General features: G+C 42.5%; 1 protein-coding gene across 1 annotated transcript in view; it reads left to right on the forward strand.

The window, feature by feature from the left end:
- The window catches only part of ELAVL1 (ELAV like RNA binding protein 1), a 60,845-nt gene extending 38,464 nt beyond the window's left edge, over window positions 1–22,381 (forward strand). The window contains exons 3-6 of the mRNA XM_019550624.1: window positions 7,558–7,661; window positions 9,632–9,785; window positions 14,042–14,267; window positions 21,500–22,381. Of these exons, the coding sequence (XP_019406169.1) occupies window positions 7,558–7,661; window positions 9,632–9,785; window positions 14,042–14,267; window positions 21,500–21,824 (809 nt within the window). The 3' untranslated portion in view covers window positions 21,825–22,381. The remainder of the gene's footprint in view (window positions 1–7,557; window positions 7,662–9,631; window positions 9,786–14,041; window positions 14,268–21,499) is intronic.
- Window positions 22,382–23,075: the final 694 nt, after the last annotated feature.

The following is a 23,075-nucleotide window of genomic DNA, read 5'->3' on the forward strand; positions in this document are numbered from 1 at the left end:
CCCAGCCTCCCTTGCCAGAGGGCCCCAGCCCTGGCCAGTGGGCACTGCTTCCAGGCAAGGCCACTGCTGCTGCAGCCATCCAGGAGGTTGCTGGGCTCCCTCAGCCTCCAGTGATGACTTCTTCTGTCCCTGCTAGAGCACTCCGGACAGCAGGTAGGGGGGGGAAAACTGGTCTTGAGGGGAGCAGGGTAGGCTTGGCTGCTGCTCCTCCAGGCAGGGGTGGAAGGGGCGGAAGGGGCCTCCCTATGGGTTTACCTTGTTGCTCTGGAGTACTTCCAGGGCAAGGATGAGGATTTCTGGTAGCAGAGGTCAGGGCTTAGGTGTGGGACTTCCAGTCCCAACCAAGATGAAAACCAGGAGGGGGGGCACCTGTCAAGAGATGGGAGCTACTTTTGCAGCCCTCGACACCTCAGCAAAACTGGTTAAGCGGCCCTTCAGCCAAAATAATTGCCCATCCCTGGCTCAGCCCCTGTGTAAGGAGGTAAACACTGTAATTTCAAAACGCTAATTTATATATTGGTGCCACTCAATTCACAAAAGTTATGGAGAGGTCCCTAAAGTTCAGAAAGGTTGAGACCCACCGGTATATGTTATTTGGGGAGCAGGGCGTGCCATAGATGTCTAATGGCATAATATTCTCATTATTTACCAGTTCTTTTCCTTGCATGTCCTAAAATAACGCTTCCTTTGTTTGACTGCTACAGATCACTGATCAGTCTTTCATTGAGTTGTCCACACTGATCTCTGAATCTTTTGTGTATCACTACAACTAAGTTCATTCATTTTTTTTGAATCATTCAAATGTTTCTTTTAAGTGTGCATGTATTGTTTTGCCCATCTCAACAGTAGAATTTCATTGGCCAATTAGTCATATCAGATGCCCCGGTACTACACAACTTATTGAAAAACTTCACTACTGATGGATAGAGTTTGTATGGAGCTTTGTAGTTTAAAAAATATGTAGCAAGAAAAACTGCGTCACATCAAGGTATTTCCTTGCATTAGTATTCCTAGGCTCTGGAATGGGTTGTAGTTACAGCAGGAGGCTTACTTCCTTGTATCAACACTAATCATCTCTGGATGTCACAAGACTTTGAGAGTAGTAACTTCATTTTACATGCTGTATAGGCAGGGTGAAAATATTTGGTATATTTTATGTAGAAGTTCAGTAGATCTAAGGCAGAGACGGGCAATTATTTTGGCTAGAAGGCTGCTTAATGAGTTTTGATGAGCTGTCTTGGTGCCCCATGCCCTGGTTGCTATTTTGGGACTGGAAGTCCTGCCCCTAATCTCTGACCTTTGCTACCAGAAGTCAGTCCCCTTGCCTGCAGAAGTACTTATTTTGGGAAGGGGGGTTGCCATCTTGAAACTAGAGAAAAAAACTCCACAAATTTTATACTAAAATTCAGGCATTGACAATAACATGTCTTAATCCTATTTTAAAAATATGTCCTGATTTATGTGTTTTGTGTGGTGTATATAGAGGTGATTAGCATAATAGCTCAGAATGAAGCCTTACCCACCCATACCCCCAACTTCTCCCCACCCCCCATACAAGAGTAAGTAAGGGATCTGTAAGGGGGTGGTGTGTGGCAGTGTGTATAGGGTGTAGCGGGGTGGGTATGGGTGGTTTGTGGGGGGATGTATGAGTAGGTATGGGGTTTGTGGGGGGATGTACAGTGTGTGGAGAAGGACGATGAGGGGGGTGCATGGGGGACGTATGTGCATGTGTATGGTGAGGTGTGTGGGGGAAGGTGTGGTTCTGGGGGTTGTAGAGGAGGGTTTGTGGGTATGGTGGGCTGTTCATGGGAGTCTCCACGTGCACGTGCCCCCCAGCCAGTCATCACCCACCCCTGTAACAGCCTAAATCCTGTGCACCCTGCGGTGCCGCCCCACCACCGCTAACGGCATGCAGCCCCGGTCAGCTCCCAGACTCACCCCTGCCAGAGCAGATCAGCCAGAACCTGGGCACAACCCCGACCTGGCCTTCCCCCGCACTGCCTGCCCGTGGTGCACCCCGTTGCCCCCTGAGCACACAGTGGGGCTGCAGTGGCGAGACTCCCTTTCTAGGCAGCCCAGGTGGTGGTGGCTCCTTCCGGCTGTCTTCACCACTCTCCCCAGCCCCACAGTATTGGCAGGGACCCGTGCTGCACAGCCCCAACCCTCCCCACCCCCCCGGTGCCTGCTACAGGCTCGCTCACCCAGGCTCAGCAGCGGTGGTGCAGGACGGAAGGTGTTGCTCAGTGTGGGAGAAAGCAGCCCTTTCCCCTCCTCCTGTCTCGGATCCTGGTGCAGAGCCCACGCTGGGTTGCCCTGCATCTACGCCGTTGTCACCACTGCCTCTGGGCTGCCCTGCAAGGCAGTAGTGGTAGCACAAAGCAGATGCAGGGCAGCCTGGCTTGGGTGGCTGCAGCAGGAATGGCGGCAGCGGGAGGGGTCGCTTTTACTCTGCACTGAGCAACAGCTTCTGTCCCACGCCACTGCTGTTGAACCTTGGGCAGGCACAGGGCACTTGGGGTCAGGGCTGTGCAGTGCGGGTCCCTGCCGGTACCACGGGGCTGGGGCTAGTGGCAGCTAGAGGGAACCACTGCCACGTGGGCTGTCTAGAAATGCCGTCCTACCATGGAGCTGTCCCAGCCCTGCTGTGCGTCCAGGAGATGTCGGGGCATGCCACGATTGGACCGTGCCTGGGCCAGGTGGGTCTGAGGGATCTGTCGCAGGCCAGATTTTGCCCACCTGTGGTCTAAGAGCTTATCTTATACTGTTACAAGGCAAGTCCCAGCACTAGGAGCCTTGAGTGCACCTTTCCTCCCCTGCATCTCCCTCCTCCCCCCCCCCTTTCAAATTTGCTATTGACTGCACCATGCTCAGCCTGAGGAGGCAGAGGGTGTGAGAGCAGGTGCGGAGGGAAGAAAACTTGGCCTCAGTGACTTATTTCTGGCTTGGGATGTGTTTGCAGACTCAAGTGGACACAGTCTGGGGGAGCGCACTCAAGTTCTGTCATGGATACCTGCTGTCTATTTCTGGCTGTGAAATGATTATGTGCAGTTACTCTGCCATTAGTTTCCCTTGTCTGTAAAAGTAATGGGAGGATGATGCTGATCTCCCAAGGTAAAGGAGCAATATCTTGCTCAGCAATGAGTTTTGCAAAATCCATGGCAGTGCAGTTGCACACACATGAGCAGTGTGTCCTGCTAAGCTCACTGGCATGGCAGTGCAGCTGGAGCTCTGCATGTGCCTTGACTACTTGAGTGCTGCAGCAGCAGGGGGGGAAGAAGGGAAGAGCATTGGTGGCACTTATCCTCTGGGCTGTGGAGCCGTGCAAAGCAGGGCCTTCAATTGGAGCTTGCCCTGATCAGCTAGTGAACTAAGGGTACACGTCATTTCAGGACTGTTTCTTTTGCTGTGAATGGCACAGGTTTCCCCTTCCCTCCTTGACTAGTAACAAGAGAGGAACACAGACTGGAAACAGGATCTAGCAACTCAGGCCTTGCAGCCAAGGTGGAACAGGGGAAAGAAGCAGGTAGATGGACAGCATGTCTATTGTGGAGCTGAGAACCAGGTCTTAAAAGGGAAATCGCTTATTTTTATCAGGAGCCCTTTCTCTGAATGGCACACAGCTAGAAATCATAGTAACGCGTGTGAATGTAAGTTTGGCATTTGTGGAGTATTTTTTTAGTATACTCCTAGTTTTGAATATGTTCACAAGCTGTTTCAAATGATATCCTGGTCATCAAGTTAATTCTGTAAGGTAATCAGTCTGTTTTAAGACAGCAGCACATTTTCCCTTCCTTGTCCTCTCCCCTCATCTTACGTTTTTCACCTTGGTTATTGTAAGTGTTTCTGCCAAATGAGTTGTCCCTTTTTCTTACCAGCCCCAATATAAACAATATACATGGCCATTTATGCCCTTCCCAAATGCCTGCTCTTCATCTACTTCCCAGCACACCCTAAAAATGAATTAAATTGGGCTAGCTAAGAGCAGGGAAACAGTGAATTTCAAAATCAATGTGATCCCAATATCCTGAGCCCCTCAAATGGAGAAGCTGGCGTGCACTCCACTTTATAAAGAAATCTGTGCTCTTGCCTTGGCTCCAGTGGTCTATATGAGCTAGGAGAGAGAACAAAGTAACAAGTTGTGGCATTTAGTACCCCAGAAACTGTATGTAGTGCAAGACACAGGTTCAGCAAAGAGAAGATCATGTTCATCCCCTTCTAGGTTCTGTCTCACCTTTTCAGATAGGATGTTTCCTTGCAGTCAGAGATGGTCTCATGAGCAATCGGGTGAACTGAAGTCTGGGCTAACCAGGTTATATGCTGTCCAGAACAAATCCGTGGGTTTTGTTGATGCTAGTTTGCAAGCAAAGAAATGTTTGTTGTTTGTTCATCTTGGCCACAGTTACTTCAGTTGCACGAAGACTTACATGTCAGGTAGTCTGTGTTTCGGGATTAATCCAGGGAAGAGGGTACATAGAAAGCCAGCATTATAAGTAGCTAGGGGCAAACTCTCTTTATAAGGTCCTACTGCGCTATCAACAGCGTAGTTAGTCATTAATAGCATTATCCTGCAGAATCGTCTGGAAGTCCTCAGGTTTCACTAGTCACTGAAGGCAATTCCTCAGCACCAAAGAGAATAGGACACAAAATCATGCATAGGAGGGAAGGTGAAATAGATTTAGTTTATTTGGAATACTTTCAAATAGATACAACTCATCTAGATATGTCTTTGGCACTTGGTATGGACTATACAGTAGTATACAGCATATGGCAATGGTTCATCAGCAAGTGATGGTGGATATTGCAGCTATTCTACTGACTGGTGGTGCATGTTCTCTTGTGGCTGTAAAGACCAGTGTTAGACTTGCAGGTCCTGCCACAGTGGTCACAGGTGTATATGACATTAGGGGCCACCGTACTGACAGGCCGCTTCCTTCGGTCACGTTTCTGTTGTAATTCAGAAGACCATAACTAGTTGTGATGTTGGACTCCATGATTGAGAAGGGAGTGCCACTTTGTCCTGTCTCCTGCTAAGGCCTCCCAGAGGTTTGGTTCAATTCCAAAAGTCTTCCAAAAGTCTTTCAAGCTCAATTTTAGGCGTCCTACTCTTCTCTTCCTTTCTGCAATTTGCCCATACAGGGTGTCCTTTGGGATGCGCCCATCTTCCATCCTGCACAGATGGCCAAGCCATTGTGGGCGCCACTGTTTTGAGTAGTGCAGTGATGGTTGGTGGGTTGGTTTTGGTGACGACCTCTGTGTTGGTGATTGTGTTGCCACCTGATGTCAAGGGTGCACTGTAGACAATGTAGGTGGAAGTTGTTCTGCTTCTCTTCCAAGTATGCATATGTTGACTATGTCTTACTGCTATACATCAGGACACTGAGGGTGCAGGCTTTGTACACAAGCTGCTTAGTTTTGCTTGTGAGTTTTGTATTGTTCCAGGCTTGTTTGAAGCGCTTACTGAAAGTGGTAGATGCCTTTCTAGTGCGCATATTTAACTTTTCATCCAGCGATAGGTTGTCACTCACTGTGGATCCAAGGTAGCAGAACTTTTTCACTGCCTCGAGAGGTGTGTTGTCAAGGCTGATAGATGGTGACTGGTGCACACCCTTTCCTAGGACCATGGTCGTCTTCAATGCTGATGGTCAGGGCAAACATCCTGTAAGCCCGGGAGTGGCATTTAATGAGTATTTGTACTAGACTTTCTTCGGGCGGTGAGTCTGCATTGTTTGCAAAAAGGAGCTCCCTAATAAGTATGTGGCTCACTTTTGTCTTGGCCTTTAGATGTTATAGATTATAGAGTTTGTATACTAGTAATATTTGGCTTTAGAGAAGATGTTGAGGTGCTGCATCTTTTTTGTAACATTTTTGACACTGGCAAATGTGTACAGCTTCATTGGGAACAGTTAGAGGTTTTGCTCTTGTAAGGATCCCTGTCGGGCAAGTTAGTCCCCATCTTGTACATGCACCATTGCTTCCAGCATTCTGCACAGTGACGAAGTCGTAATACTTTTGGAGACTCTCTCCAGCCTTAGTTGCTGCTAATCAAACAGACATAATTCCTACTGTGGGTGTATGAAACTTCTTTTTTTTTTTTTTTCTTTGGATGGGTGTTTTAGTGTCTTCTGCTGCTCTTCTCTATAGACTGCCTCGGACAGGGATAGAAAACTGGCTTTCACTTTTCTGGTGCATTCAGGCTTCCTTTGAAATGATGTGAGCTTAATTTAACTAGAGTATATCAGGAAGGTAGGGATGGCTTGTCATTTGCCTGCTGAGGATTACTCTGAAACCATCCTAGATGACAGAAATGGTTATAGTTGGAAGAGCATCTTCTAGTATGGTTTTTTGTTGGGGAGGGACACTGGGGGGGCGGCGGGGGAGGCAGAGGGCACGCCGCCTTTACTGACTTTTGAGCCTTGTGTTTAGGCACAGCTTTAAGACTATCTGGTAAGATAGCATGATCTTTCATATGATCTTTAGTGTGTATTTGCAACCTAAAGCTTTGATGTCAGGTGTGGGGGGGAAAAGTGAGTAGTAGATTCCTGAATGGGAGCCAGTTTCTTTCTGTCAAATTATTAAGAGTTTAAAATATCCCTAGAAATTACTAACCACAAATACGTTCCACTCACAGGTAGTCCTTGCATTTGGTCCCCCACCTGAGACTGGCATTTGGGGAGATTGGGAAAATAATTTTTGTTTGATTTATTTGTTCAACTTGTTCAGTTTGTTCAGACTGTGTAGGCTGTGTTGAAATTTTTTTTCTTCCCCTCAAGCTGTTTTGTGAGTCTTAAGAATACCTTAAGAAAAGTGTTGGATATGAACATCCAGTAATATATCTCCTGAGAAGGACTGTTTGGTTAAGTAAGTGATGGCCCATGACCTACCTGGATCAAAGGTTTTGCCCATTTTTAACTTTGTATGCAGTGTGACAGATAAATCATAGGGGTTGTATGAAAGAGAAAAGAAAAAACTCAACTTCTGTCCCCAGGAATGGAGGACTGAGTTACTGGAACAACTGCAGGAAAACTGTTAATTTTGTGATACTTTTGTTTTTTCTTTTCCCCTCCAATTAGTTTCATATGCCAAAATATCTTGCTTGCTACTGTATATTTAGGAGTTTAATGTAATGCTTTGTTCTTTTGTCTATTTAACTATTCTGTTTTACAAGATCAGAAGTGAAAACAGTGTCACATACCATGACTACTTCTGTGTGACAGTTTGCTGATTGTAGTTTTATGATGATGGCTTAGTATTCCCAAGTCAGTGTTTCGAACTGAAATGACTTGTTTCCTGGGGGCTCCCTGCTTATTATTTGTGGTACACTAGCCTCAAAAATGGATAAATGTCTGAAGTGGAAAGTGGAGGAGCGTCACATCAGACTGCCCACACAGTTGTCAGCCCTGAAAAACTTAACGGCACATTTTTACCATAGTTGCTCTAAAGGGTTTTTACATATGATGTCTGTGTGTTGTTTTGATCTTGGCTAAGAAACAAACACCTTTAATTTCAGCAGCCACATCGCTTTTTATTAGGATTAATGTAAAATATTCTTCCATGCAGGACACAGCTTAGGCTATGGCTTTGTGAACTACGTGACTGCAAAAGATGCTGAAAGAGCAATAAACACACTGAATGGCCTGAGACTTCAGTCAAAAACTATCAAGGTAGCAAGCATGGATTTTTATAGTTTACACCTTAAAATGTGACATTATATATTTAGAATAGTTAAGCGGAGCTCTGGCATTCTAGAATTGTAATACCTTCTCCTGCTCAGCTGTCCGTCCCCAATTTCTTTTAGACTTCTTTGTGCCTTGCCAGTTTAAAACCTCAGGAATGAATAGTAACTTAATATCTTGAGTGAGTGAAAGTTCCTAACAAGAGAGGCAAGTATTTGCAAAGATCATCTGACTAGTTAAACTTTTTATGAGTGCATTTTGAAAACCTGTAATTAACATTTAACTGTTTCATTATACTTATGAAAATCAGATCTTAAAACAGTTTTAATAGCACGAGTTTACAGGTGAAATCAGTGTGGACTGCTGAGTATTCAACACTTGAAAACTGGGCCACTTGTTTTAGATCAGTGGTCTCCAAACTTTTTTGATTGTGCACCCCTATCAGTAAAAAAAATTTTGAGCATGCACCCCCAATATATGTATATTTATTTATTTATTTATAGATTATATACATGTACTACTCGCATACCATACGTGACACATGACCGTCTGACATACAGACAGAGTGAGGGCGCCAGTGTCAGTCCGTATATTAAATATTAGTAAAGCTTAATTTCTGTCTTATTTTTTTTAGATTAAAAAAAATAAATGTAACTAGAAGGTCTAATATTTTCTTCCTGCACCCCAATGGATCATCTTGCGCACCCCACTTTGGAGACCACTGGTTTAGATGTTTAAACATGGATTTCGGATCCTAACTTGGGGGGGCGGGGTATATTTTTGGTGGTGTTTTATCTTAGCATTTTGTAAACATGAACCAATTTCTTTGAATGTCAGCACCACCTTTGCTGCTAGTGGCCATGCATTAGGTTTGAATGTTAGTAACAGCCCTTTCTCTTGAGATCCCAAAGTACTTGTCCTTGGAGATGTCACTTAAATTCCTCACCACCACCCCTTGTACGAGACAGGTACCATTTGCTTTGCAAAACATGTTTACTGAAATTGTTAACAATTTATATTAGAAATTCTTATTACTCTGTAATCTTAAAAATTTTTGTTCAAATGAATGTTAGTTTTTTGTTGTTTACTCTCCTTCAGTGAATGCTGCAGTGGAGAGCTTCAAACTAAGAACAGGGGCATGTATAGAAGAATAGCACAATGGAATGAGCTGTCAAACACTTCTGCTTTGTAACAGCTTGATTTTCAAAGATTCTCTCTTTCTCCTTCCCTCCGTTTTTAGAGCACTCATCACTGTAGTGTCTAGTTGACAGTTTCATACACCTGGTACATAATTACTGGCAGGTCATGGGTTCTATCCCAATGCCACATGTGATGACTGTGTCTGTCCACAGTAGGTAAGACTATTCCAAATTGTTGCCTGGCTTTTGGATTGAACTCATGTGAAACTCAGGTACTTGATGATGAGCTCTGCCTTAAAATATGAAAAAGGAGTGCATATTATATTAGTTGGTTTGAATTTCTACCATTTTCCTGTAAAGGATAGACTTTCAGACGTTATGAGATTGTTAGTAATGTTCTCACTTTTGAGTGAGAAGGAGGATACATGCTAATTCTGCTTAGTTTTAAGTGCTAAAACTGTCATTGATGTTATTAAGTTTTTCAGCTGGTGGTCGAATACACCTATTGGTATTTACTAGGCATTGACATAACATATACTAGGTCTGGTACCCAATAAAAACTTTTATCATGAAGGTTCATTGATATCATCAGTACTGGGCTATTGTTAGCTCATCCCCAGAAGGGAATGTGTAACATCTTTTTGCATCAAATAAGATCTCTCATCTTTCCTCTCGTGCCCACTTGCTTTTTTTCTCTCGTTTATAAAAATACTGTAGGAAAAATTGCTTGCGTTTTAGATGTCTTTTAATAAAAAAAACCCAAGTGCTGTTTAATTTAATCATATAATTCCATGTACTGCAAAAACATTTATTTTGAAGGTTTCTTATGCTCGTCCAAGTTCTGAAGTTATCAAAGATGCTAACTTGTACATTAGTGGACTTCCGAGGTCAATGACACAAAAAGATGTAGAAGATATGTTTTCACGGTTTGGACGCATCATCAACTCGCGTGTACTTGTGGATCAAACCACAGGTAAGCATAATTATGTTAGGTACATAAAAACTTGACTTTACAAGGTGCACAGAAATGTCTATTTTTTTATTTATTTATTTTTTAAAGGTGGTTAGAGCCTTGAATTAATTTAAAATTTTCCAGGTAGTTTTATGTGCTAAAAAATTATGGAGTCCAATATTGATCATTGTATCCATGGAAAGACCACTTGAATTTTCTGAAATAGTCTTTTTGTAGATGACACTCTAAATTGATCAGTTAATGTTTTCTCATTGCTTCAGGCTAGTGGTTTTCAGCATTTTTCAGTTGCAGACCCCTAAAAAAATTTTGAATGGAGGTGCAGACGCCTTTGAATTGTAAGTATGGTCATTCACATACTTTTGAAAGATCATAGTCATCTCTCACAAATCCCTTTAGATAAAGCCTGCCAACCCCCAGGGGTCTGCGGACCATGGGTTGAAAACCACTGCTGTAAGTAATTGGTTTACGATGTAAAAAATCAAATTAGATTACCTTTACTTTTCTCTCTAGAATTACAGATATTTTTGTAGAATAAAAATCCAGCCTATCCATTATGTATGAAATATGACAGGTGTTTTCAATCTGTTTGTCATTTATTGTGTTAAGTATTTATTAATTTCATCTTCTTGATAGATTTTTATATTAGGTTTTGTAATAGAAGGGGAAAAAAAGTACCTTCATAATCTGAATCTTTGACTAGGCACACCCAGAGCACCCACTCCCGTACTGTGTGCACTTAAAGGGAGTTGCTTCTCATCTCTTTCATTTAGTATGCACCACTTAAAACTCAGGGCCTCATCCCACTTACCTGTTAAGTGCTTAGGGCCCTTGGCAGATATAAATTCTACCATTAATTTTAATATCTGAAGAATTTTATGCCCTATTTCCAAAATCATGCATCCTGTGCCCTATCATATTTGGGCTGGGGCATAAAATTCTTTAGATCCTGGTTACACCACTGCAGTGCTGCAGAACCCCATCCTGTGGATTGGACAGGGAGCAGCTCTGTCGCAGACCTCATGGCTGCTTCAGCCTATTCCCTGGAGATGAGGCCAGGGGTAGCCCCAGGGGGTGGTCCAGTGCTGGTGTTGATGGTTGATCGTGGGCAATGGCCTGGACAGCCCTGGGTCCAGTTGGAAACCTAGGAATGTCTGGGCCAGTTCTGACAATCAGGTGATTGTGGGTGCTGGGCCTAGAGTCCTAGATCTGGTTCCAGACCCCAAGCCATCTGGGACTGATGCTGACAGTGGAACAGGCCTGCTGCGAAACGCCCTGCAAGCCACAGGTGGTGGAGGAAGCACTATAAAGAATAGGATCACACTTAAGACCTCTAAGTCCATGGAAATGCCTAATAAGTGTAGTAGGATATGTTCTTGGCCTTCTTGTCTGTCACATGGAATACCTTTTGATGCAAGTTAATAATCACTGTTTGAGACGTGGATTTATGTTGCCAATGTCTAATTTAGTGAGCAGCTTGGAAGATAAACTCATGAAAGATTGTGTGTGTGCTTTCTGAATCTTAGGTGACTTTGACTATGTAGTAGTTGAAGGAGGCATACTGTCTACATGGTGGAGCTAAGCTAGTCATTGCATATGTAGCACAATAGTCTTTCCCTTCAAAACACTGGTAACACATATATGCATTCAAATTTTTTCTTTTTCTTTAGTTCAAAATGCTTTTTTTCCTTAACCATATAATTTGGACCAGATGAAACCAGGCTTTCACCAGAGCACACAGGCTTCTGCAAGACCCATTTAGGGAAATCACAGCCAGGTGGAACTGCCCTGCTTGCTTTCTTTGTGGGAGGAGCATGTGAGGTCAAACTGAAAAGCAACTGTGGTGGCAAGTGAAGGTGCTTCTGTCTGCATTAGGTTTACCAGATAAAACTAATGCAGGCAGAAGGATGCACTTTTGCCACAGACACTTCATGATCAGGCTGTGCACAAGGAATGTGGGATACTTTCACCAAACTGTCAGCAATGGCAGCACATTTGTTGGGGATCACAGAGGTAAGATGAGGTGGTACAGCAGTAGTTCTTAACTGGAGTGATTCCAAATTCTGAAAAGTTATGGAGGGGGGTGCCTTGAAGGGTGAGAACCACTGACTTAGACGATGCTTCTCAGTGAAGCCTCTTCCCCTGCCAAGTTCCAGCTTTCTACTTCTAGTCATTTTGGAAGTCCCTTTGTCCACAAATAGGTATACCTTGATACTTACACTTTTAGCTGAAGAGTAAGGTAGGACAAAAGAGAAGTATAGCACAGGAATGGAAGAGAAGTGAGATTTGTACATTTGCCTAGGACCTGTTGAACCCTGCAGCTATGTAACATCTGTTACAAGGATATGAATGTGCTTTCTCCTTTCTCCCTAACATAGGAGTTTGCCCTTCTATATGATGCAAGGGATGTGTGAGAACATAATATTATTAGTGTTCAGTAATAATATTAATAATAATCACCAGTGGTTAGTTTGGTCCAGTCCGTTTTCTGATTGTGATTGACCAGTACCAGATTCTTCAAGATGCAGGCAATCTCGTAATGGTATAGCAAGTTCATGGCAGTGCCCTTCCCACCAAACTTTCTGGAGAGGCTAGTGTTACTGTTGGCCCTTGCCAGTCATAGTCCTTGCAGTCAGGAGTAAATAATGACATGCTTAAATCAGAGCTGTTTGCTTCCTTCCCAGGGCAGGGATTAAGAAAAAGGAAGGCATTGCTCTGTCTCAGTCTTTGACTATTACAGAATTGTGCAGGGTACATCTGCACATTCAGTTAGTGTGGCACCATAAACTCTGGTGCAGTTTGAACCACAGTTAAAGGATCTGGAGTGCAGTGTCTACATATGTGCCCAGGACTGCAGCAGTTTGAGCCAGGGTCCAGCAGTCCTGGGCTGGCCGCAGGTTTTTTGAGAGGGGAAGAGGAGGGGTCTACCCTGGGCTTCAGGTCACAGTATCAGATGGCAGAGAGGCTGGCTGGGGCACAAGAGTGCCCAAAGAGCAGAGCCATGTGGCTAGGCAGCAGGCAGGGGTCTGGCCCCTGCTGCCCAGACTAACTAGGCACAATTTATGCCTGGGTCAGCATTTACACGTACGTTTAGGTGCAGTTATTTTCACTGCTTTAAGATAGTACTGTTGGGGACAATACTGTTTTTACGGCAGCAGAAATTAGTTTGCTGCAGTCTAAGTATCACACGTGCAGACTGTGTTGCTTTACACTGCAGCAAATTAATCGACTGAGCGGTTAAGCACGTGTGGGTGCATCTACACAATGTTGTGGGTAAAGACCCATGCTTATTTTTCCCTGCTCTTTCATTTGTTTGGTTCATGGCCATGATTTAAATTATCCTCATCTTTAAAATGCAGGCCATAATGTTCACTTACCTTTTACCAAGAATTTTGCTATCTGTTATCTGATAATGGTATATGTACTGATTTTTTTTTTAAAGGTTTCATACCTTGATTCTTATTGGACCTATCTACACATAACATATATTAGAAACATGGATCATCTAATCTTCAAATACATACATTAGAAGAAAAATGTTGATAGGTGGGCTCTTATGTACAGACAACATAAGAGATACAATGGCTAGAAGTTAAAGCTAAACACAGTTGAAACTTAAAAATTATGATAGCAATAGAGAGCAGTAAAAGTAGTAAACTTTTGGAACAATTTACCATCCTTTACCATAAATTGAAGCCTTTAAATTAAGGTAGTCTAAGTGATACTCAAAACATGACCCAGAATAATCGGCTTGGGTCACTAGGGGAAATTCTGAGGCCCATGTTATGTATACAGGTGTGTGTGAAAATTGGTTATCAACATAGATTGTCATCTCCTTTTTGAAAATCAGCTTACATTTTAGATCTGCTTTGAATAACATAATTAAGCAAAGATGACCCCCCCCTCCCCCAGCATTATTTTTAACACAGTGGAGTTGCCATCAATTTTTTTGTTTGAGGAAATTTAATAAAAAGATTGGTTTAATACTGCATTTCAATAACACACTCGCACTGCATAATTTTGACCTCAGATTCTAAGCTGTGTTTTCATTGCTAGGATCACTATATGGTTGAAATAAATGTGTTTAAGTTTTATTTATTTGCATGTATTATTTTTAGCTGTTGAAAGAGCCATCAATAAAACAATGAAACTTAGAAATGATACTTATTTTGGAGGGTTTCACTTTTGAAATTATTCTGAGTTAATCCTGAGCTGCCTTTTTTCCTTTTTCTTTTTTCTTTCATTGATTTGGTTAAAAGGTTTGTCCAGAGGGGTTGCATTTATCCGGTTTGACAAAAGGTCAGAAGCAGAAGAGGCAATTACAAATTTCAATGGTCACAAACCCCCAGGTTCTTCTGAACCCATTACAGTGAAGTTTGCAGCCAATCCTAACCAGAACAAAAACGTGGCACTGTTATCACAACTATATCATTCATCAGCTAGACGATTTGGAGGGCCAGTTCATCACCAAGCACAAAGATTCAGGTAGGTTAGAAAGAAGATTCTGTCCAAAACCTGCACTGTCATTCCCATTTTCACCTGGAAAAATGTTACATTGTCTCAGCAGTAAATATCTTCATGTGAATAACAAAAATATATACACTGTATATTCTTAGTGTTAAATAAATAAATGACTGAATTAGAAGACGGTTAACATAAAATCTTAGCTTTGTATAATTTTTCTTATAACAGCAAAATTAAAGGCTAGCTACAGTTCATTTCACAAAATAATATACAATGAGAAAATAAGATGTGGCAAATTCCTGATAGTTGATCAGAGAGGTGTCTCTCAACAGATCTCCATTCTCCAGTCTATCTCTGACTTACAGATATGATATGGTAACTTAATCAAAGTTCTGAACCTTTGGTTCCAACATGAGGGTATGCCATGCCGTGTCAGGAGGAGGGTCGTCTCCCAAGGGTATCACTAGTCATTTCCTTTTTGATTTATAGTTGTAAGAGTTTTCATGGGATTCTGATCCGTCTCTTCAGCTGCACTGTGATCTGTCTGTCCTTTTCTTTTTCTCTTGCATGAACTCGGCAGGTGAGTTCTTTGCTTCTAGTGTTCCCCACTAGTCATTTGAAAAACAAATGAAATAGCCTACAATTTCTAAGGGACAGATTTCAGTGGAGGTTGTCACTGTTGGCTTTCTCTCTTCCCTGGGGGGATAGATCTTGCTGCCTCCTCTTCTGCACTACTGAATCTAACTCTGATTTTAATAAATGGCATCTTCCATATGACTGTATCAGGACTCTCAGCATTTACTTTGTTCTTTCTTTTTTTGGTTTTCCTATTTTTAGGGGATCGATCTCTTTATGTTGTATGTGGGACTGGTGGCTACCCTGGTTACTCAAAGCAGGGGAGTGAGGCTGGTTGAACCAACTCAAAGTGGAAATTTGGCCATGTTACTAGGGAAGAATGAGTTTCACAAGGGCAGACGGAGAAAATTAGGAAGGCCAAGGAGTGATTTAAGATGCATCTAGCAAGGATTGCAAAAGGCAATAAAAATTATTCTACAAGTACGTAAGAAGTAAGATGACCAAGGAAAGTAGGTCTCTTGCTGAGTGCAAAGGATTATGTGAAGAAGGCTTGAGTATTTGATGCCTCTCTTTATTTGCAAAGACTGAAATAAAGTCAGCAATCGGATAATAAATGTAGTTGGCAGCAAGGATGGGGGAAGACATGAGAAGCCTAGAGTAGTGGAGGAATAGCTTAGAGGTAACTTCAGATTTTCATGTCAGGAGGATCAGATGGGATGCATCCTAGAGAGTACTGAGAAAATGGCTGTGGTAATTTTGAGATGACATTTTTTAGAGGACTACCAGTAGCCCTGTAACGGATGAGACCAGGCTACTGTATTCTAGGAAGACAAAGAAAGGGCATAGTACTTTCCTCCCAATGCACTCCATCTTTCTGTAAGATGGGTACCCGAGAAGCATCTCTGCAGGAATGTCAGCAACTATTCTTTCCATCCCCTTCACAGATTTCAATAGGCTAGGCCTGATTCTCAACCAGGGTGCCAGGAATGTGAGGAGACAAGCAAGGTGTGAGAAGATTAGACAAAGGCCAGCTCAGGCTCTCCCTGCCTGACTGCTTCTTTGCCCCCAGTGCCTAGCTCTTCTGTAAGGAGGCAAGCACTATAATAAATAATTTAGTTTTTGAATTAGAGTGCCTTTCAGTTTACAAAAGTTTTTGGAGAGTGCCTAGAGTCTAAAGAGGGTGTGAACTACTGCCCTAGGCTTGAATTGGCTGAACTCTAAATATGACTATTCTTTTCACCTATGTGACTGAAAGAATAGTAGAGATGTCACTGGACAGAGGCATAACAGAGCAAACCGGTGCTGGTTGTTTTAATATGGAAGCCAAAGGGAGCAAGCCTCTGACCAGCACCAACCCCACAACTGCTTCTCACCCATTTCATGCCCAGTGCTGCACTTAGCTGCCAGCAGCATTGCATGGCAGGTGCTGGAGGGGGGCCAGGCTACACTTCGGCACCCTCCTCCCCCCCCCCCCGACCCCTTAAGTAGCACCCAGGGGCTCATGCCCTGCTCATCCACCCATAGTTGTGTTCTTAGTTATTCATCCCAATAGTCTGATAAGTACCCCTATCCAAGAGCCTATTTAAATCAGTGGAAAAGCTTCCAGAGACTTTAGTGGATGCTTATATGAGCCCTAACGCATAAGGATGAGAATACCTGTATCCATCAGTGACAGTCCCTGAGGGCAGCATTCTGGACAGGCACAAAATGCTTGTTGCATTACCTCTTTCTAGTTCGCTTTAGGGACATTGGTTTTTAGTCTCTAAGAGTAAGAGGTCTGTTGAGTGTGTGTGGGTATCTATAGAGGACAGATAATCCAGGAATCTAGTTCTGTTGTCATTTTGAGTTCTGAATCAGATTTTGTATTCAAGGCACGATAGATGTCCTTTTACATCCTCCTGTCTGGATGTTATTCCACTGATCAAGTTGTGACTCGGGGTAGAGCCCCTTTAAGAAAGAAGGTGCCGCTAGGGGCAAGTGTAGGGAATCCAGTTGTTGGGCAGGTTCCCAGTCTAGAGTACTAAAGAAGGCTCTATCTGCAAGAGAAAGGGCAAAAGGAGGTTGAGTGCGTCTGGAAAATCTTTGCAGCCTGTTGAAAGGTGCAGGTTGCTTTCAGAACATGGAGAACAAGTACTGCTTGTTCTATAAGCCTGGGGGAAAGGCACTATGGTTGGTGACAGAAATGAAAAAAAACAGAACAAAACTGCTCTTTACTGGAAGATGCAGCCCATTACTTTTGACCTGGCTCCTCAGCATCTGTATAGGTAGACTGCTTCAGTGGCTATTTGATAAAAGTGCCAAAAACCCCCCACACAAGCACCCGATCTATACAGACATTGGGTGAGCCAAGTCGAACTAATGCCTTGCCTCTTCCGGGCATGCGCTGGGTTCAGTGCAGGGACCCACTGCGTTTAGTTTAATGTAAAGTGCCTCTCTTTTACATTTGTCAGTGGTCTGCTTGCTTTCGTAAGCCTGGAGGAGACTTTCTCACTAGGGGGATAGGAAAGCACTGGAACAGGTTACCCAAAGAAGTTGTGGAATCTCCATCCTTGGAGGTTTTTTTAAGACCAGGCTAGACAAAGCTTTGGCTGGGATGATCTAGTTGGGGCTGGTCCTGCTTTGAGCAGGGGATTGGACTTGATGACCTCCTGAGATCCCTTCCAACCCTAATTTTCTATCATTTAATGATTCTTAGAAGGTACTGTTTGACTTGAGCATAAGGAAAAGCCCATGTTTCTGTTTTACTGTGAAGTCCCTGTGAGGAAGAGGGCTTTAAATAAAAGATCTGGCCAGAATCTGGAGTGGGCTGTCAAGAGAGGTGGTGGTATCGCCTAACTTGGAGGTCTTCGAGAGCAGGCTAGATAGGCACCTGACTGGGGTCGTCTGACCTCAGTCCTTTTCCTGCCCGGGGCAGGGGGTTGGATGTGATGATCCTTCGCGGTCCCTTCCGACTCTACAATCTATGAATGTGAAAGAGTCGCTATGAGTCCAGCAAGAGGAGGTGGTAGAGGGTTGTACCAGTTCACAATCATTCTAAGTCCTCTAAATCTATTTTTATAGTTGGTATGGAAGCGTTGTGCTTGGCACAATCTCTGTGTAGTCTATAGCGAAGACTGTAATTCCCCAGGAATTTGGTCCGTCTGAGCAAAACAATCTTGCCTCGGAGTTCTGGAATAGGTCCTTATTTCATGTACTGATGCTCTCTGGGACACGTGATTTTCTGATTACACCTTTTACTATATCAGTGTGGAAAGACTGCAGTTAGATGGTGCTGTCAAGGTACGTGGGTCAAACAATGGAACACAGTTGGGTTCTACTTGGTTGTAAAAGTTTTTTGGGGGGGGAAAAGAAAAAGACCTGGGAGTTGCTAGAGATGGCTCAATAAAAACTTATCATTGTACAGAAGTGATCAAAAAAGCAAACAAATATTATTTTTTCTTCCCCCTCCCCATGCCCCAAATATTATTTTTTCTTCTCATTCTGTTACCATTATGTAAATTGAGGGAAAGCTCTTCCCTTGTATAGCAGGGATGTCAAACTCGCCTCATGCCCCAGGCCAGATCTAGACTAGAAAAGCCTCCCTGGGGGGCCGTATCTGGACCAAGTCGCGTGTCTGACTCCAGCACTTCCAACTCTGGCACAGGGCATACGGCGATGCCCGCTCCAGCTGTGTTCCCCAAGCCAGAGTTGCCCCTGCTGCTGTGTGCCAAAGCTGCCACTGCCATGGTGTGCCCTGTGCCATGGTGGCAGCTGTAGTTCACAGGGCACACAACAGGCTGCAACCCAGGGCATGCTGCAACCCAGGGCATGCAGAAGCAGGAGCTTTTGCAGCCTCTGTGTGATTTCCTGCCCCCCCCAGCTTACTGTCAGTGCATGTCTGGTTCCATTTCCATTCCCTCCAGAGGTACAGAGCACATGGAAACACCATCCCCTCCCTGTCCAGCCAATTGAGCAGTGGTGACAGCTCCGTCCCAGCATGTTGCTGCATGGCCAGGCAGAGGCTGTGCTTCTTTGTGCTCTGTGCTGGGAGGGAATGGAGCCTGAGCTGCATCTGACAGTAGGGAGGTGTGGGGGGAGAGCCTGTGGGGAGTGTTGGGTGGGGGGGAAGCGGGCAGGGGCTGCATGGAGTAGAGGTGCTGGCACAATGTGGGGAGGGGGAAAGAGGGCAGGCAGGCTGCAGGGGGAAGGGCCAGAGGGCAAGGAGGCTGCATATCACCCCTCCCCCCACCACCACCACCACTCCCTGCTGATTTCCCCACTTTAGCAGTGGTGGGGACATATTTAAGATGACCCTTCTGTAATTAGATTCTATACATGGAATATTTATAACTATTTGTTTTCTATATTTCCCACATACAGAGTCTAATTATTGAGGGGGTTGTCTTAAATTCAAGGTTATCCTGGATTTGTCTAAATATACTAATTAGAAACATCCATAGGTGCATTATAGCAGCCCAAGAGCTTTCAAAATGTCATGGTTCAGGAAGAGATAATAAAAATGTGTGGGGTAGGCATGTGGAGTTCTGCACGCACATTTTTCAATTGCTGCAAGTTTGCTTTATATACCAGAGAACCTTTAGATGACTTCTTTGGAGTTTGGGGTATCTTGCCTCTTTCTGTTTTTATAAAACCAGTCCCTTGTGTTCATATGCCCAGAATGCTTATTGTAGCTGCTTTCTTTGTAGGTTGCCTTGGGGACATACTTGGAGCTTTTTAGTTTCCAGGAATAAGAAATTTTGTTGATTTTAATTTTTTTTTTTTTTCCCCCTAGAGAACAGATTAGTTCTTATAATTGTTTTGCACAGATGATTTATATCTTGGCTATTCCTCCTTCATCCTCACAGAAAGCTGTTTTTCCTTTTTAGTGTTTAAGCTAGAAGGGAGCTAATTGTTGCACTAAGGTGTTGTTGAACCTAGTACCCAAATACAAGGAGCGCAACAAGGTACTGACTGCTGGAACCAACATTGCAGAACTTTGAGTTCAGTGAGTTCCTCCTATCCATGGCCATCCCCAAGATTGGTGATCTGTTGAGATGTAAATCTTCAAAAAAAAATAATAATAATAATTTTTTAAAAAGCCCAAAAAAGGCCTCTTTCTGGTCACATGTAAATAATAATGGGAAGTTGAACACTTATTTAAAAAGCCCAAAAATAACATAGAAAACATGCACAAAAAACTAAACTTTTTAAAGTGAAATAAATATTGGCAAGTCATGAAGTCTGCTCAGTAAAGCGTTGTCCAAGAAGTTGGGCAATTTTGGCATATTAGCAATTTAATATTGGGCACTTGATGTGTTCTAGAATGCTTTTTCTGCTTCTAGCATGCCAGCTGCTTTTTCAAATTAATGCAGTTTGGTACCTCTTCAGTAGCATGTGAATACACATTTACATGATCAAATTGTCCGTAAGTATATGGGAAAAGAATTACATTTTATGTTTGACCTTCAGTTGGACTTTTCTTAAAGTTTTTGTGTACTTAGCTATGCAACTTGTGATGTTTTCTTAAAATAACTTAATGCACTAAATTTCCTAGGTTATGGGATAGAAATGGAGCATGAGAGGCAAAATAAGTGAGGGAATAGAATTTGAGTTGGGGAAGAAAGAAAACATTGAGAATAAAGTCTCTTGTTCATTTGAAGTATTGCATTGGTGTTTATGCAGGTAGCGCTGAGGCGGGATTTGCAGGGAGTAGTGAGAGGACGATGTTCATGGGGTAGGACAGTCACCCTGGACTTGATTGTTTTTCTGTACTGGTGTAAATCAAGAGTAAATACTTGAAGTCAAGAGTTTAACTAGTAAGTCATGGATTTGAATGACAGGAAATGCCAGCATTTACATTTAAAAAAAGACAAGGAAAAATTAACTAAATTCTATATTTATGATTATTACAGTTCTGCCAACTATACATTAGTCGGTATCTAAATATAAACATATTAATCATTAATATACAAATTACTAAAAAAAAAAATTTAAATCCACTGGCGGTGATACTGTACTAACAATGTGGGTAGTTCCAACTAGTGGGCGTTACTACAGAAGTCCTAATGATGTACTGAGTACCTTGTTAGAGATTGAGGTACCTGTATCTGTATCTGCCAGTCAGAAGTGAAAGTGGTTGCCTTCACCTGCTGCTTTACCGTGGACAAGAGATCAAGCTTCATTATGCTCCTCATGGAAAAAAAATTTGACCTGAGAAGCCATGAGAATCTATTGTAGAGGCAGACCCAGCTCCAAGACGCCCTATGGAAGCCTCTTGGAGAGAAAATGGGGATGGCTGAAGATGGTTTGAGGCTTGTGGAAGGCCTCTGGTACTCAGTAGCATTTAGTAGTTCAATACTGATGCCATAAAGTATCCTGAAAGTTTTTAGATGAGCTTCAGACTAGCATTGATTGCTCCACATAGTGGAAATTGCATAATCCTACTTTGCAGCTATTGCCTAGCTTAGCCCTTTCTCCTTCATAATTTCCCCTTGCTCCTGGTGACAAATTCAAAGCACTTGACTCTTTTTTTGTTCCTCTTTCTACCTGCTGACATTTGGTTATCCTATGGTAAATGGGGAGGGTCAAATATTTTGACTAGAAGTTTTAAGAATATTTATTCAGTTGCTTCCCATTCAAATTAATTTATTTGATTGAATTGAACTTTTACATGAAATATTGTGCTTTTTATTTGCTAGGTTCTCTCCTATGGGTGTAGATCACATGAGTGGGCTTTCTGGTGTAAATGTTCCAGGAAACGCATCTTCTGGCTGGTGTATCTTCATCTACAACCTTGGTCAAGATGCTGATGAGGGAATCCTTTGGCAGATGTTTGGCCCCTTTGGTGCGGTTACCAATGTGAAAGTTATTCGAGATTTCAACACCAACAAGTGCAAAGGTTTTGGTTTTGTGACCATGACAAACTATGAAGAAGCTGCAATGGCCATAGCAAGTCTTAATGGCTACCGCCTGGGGGACAAAATCTTACAGGTTTCCTTCAAAACCAACAAGTCCCACAAATAACTTGCTCGTGCTTTTTGTATGGAAATAGATAATTGAGTGACAGAAGTTGAAACATTTTTGTTAGTGTAAAACTCATTTTGCGCCAATTTTCACAAGTGTTTGTCTTAGTCTAAATGAGAAGTGAAAAAGGTTTTTATACTCTGGGATGCAACTGACATGTTCAAATGTTTGAAATCCCACAATGTTAGACCAATTTTAAGTTCCTTAAGTTATTTCATTGAAAACATATATATAAGAAGCCCCTAATAGCTTAAGTCCCTCTGGATGGTGGTAAAATTGAAGCATGCTTTCACTTATGAGACTGAATTTTGTTCCATTGAATATTGTCTGCAAAAACTGGAATTTTTTTATTCGAACTATCTAGCTGACTCCATTAGTGTGTCATTCCCCCACCCCCTTTGAAGCTTGGAAAAAAAGTTGAAAGCACTGTTGTTTTAGTTGGCAGTATACTGCTTTATAAAGTAATTTTCATCGCTACATTTAGTTGAGGAGTAGACTTTATAAAGTGAAGGTCTTGTAAGTAGTAGCATGCTAGCATAACTTTTAACACCATTGATGAGGTAAGTTGCACACTGAAGAGTAGCCAAGTTGTCAAATTAAAAGGTTTTACAAATACTTTTAAAGCCCATTTTCTAACAGGAATGGACCAAAGAGTTTCAGAGAAACTCTGTGAAGATTTCAGAGTCAAAACGAAACTCCAAAAACAGTGTGAATATATGTTGTTTACCAAACTGAATCTCTTCTGTCCAGATATCAATGCATGGTGCACTACTTACTGGTACATTATAATGCAGCAAGATTCTTACTCATTTTCAAAGATCGTTATTGTTTTGAATACCTAAGGGCAGTTTTATTTTGTAAAAACAGTTAAACATTTGAGCATTGTATTTCTCGCATCCCTTCTAATGAGTGCTAGATTTTTCTATTTTAATAGGATTTTGTTTTGATGACTAGCTTTACGTATTGAACACTCAGCAGAAAAGTACTTACTTCTTGCAAGTTAGATATTACTTTAAAAAACCTTGATTTGTAGATTTAAAGATTAATCCCCCAAGTTTTCTGCAGACTGCCTTGAATCTTTGAGTTGTTCTGTTTCTGTTAATTTTCTTTTGCTTTTTTGTGTTTTTTGTTTGTTTTTACTTTTGCATTTAAGACCATTAAATTTGATTTTGTTTTGCTCAAATTTTGTTTTGTTTTTTATTTTATATTATTTTTTTTGCTAAGTATTGCACAAAGTGTCCAGCTTTTAAA

The sequence above is a fragment of the Crocodylus porosus genome, unplaced genomic scaffold (genome assembly GCF_001723895.1).
Source record: "Crocodylus porosus isolate Cpor-Errol unplaced genomic scaffold, CroPor_comp1, whole genome shotgun sequence".
Lineage (NCBI taxonomy): Eukaryota > Metazoa > Chordata > Crocodylia > Crocodylidae > Crocodylus > Crocodylus porosus.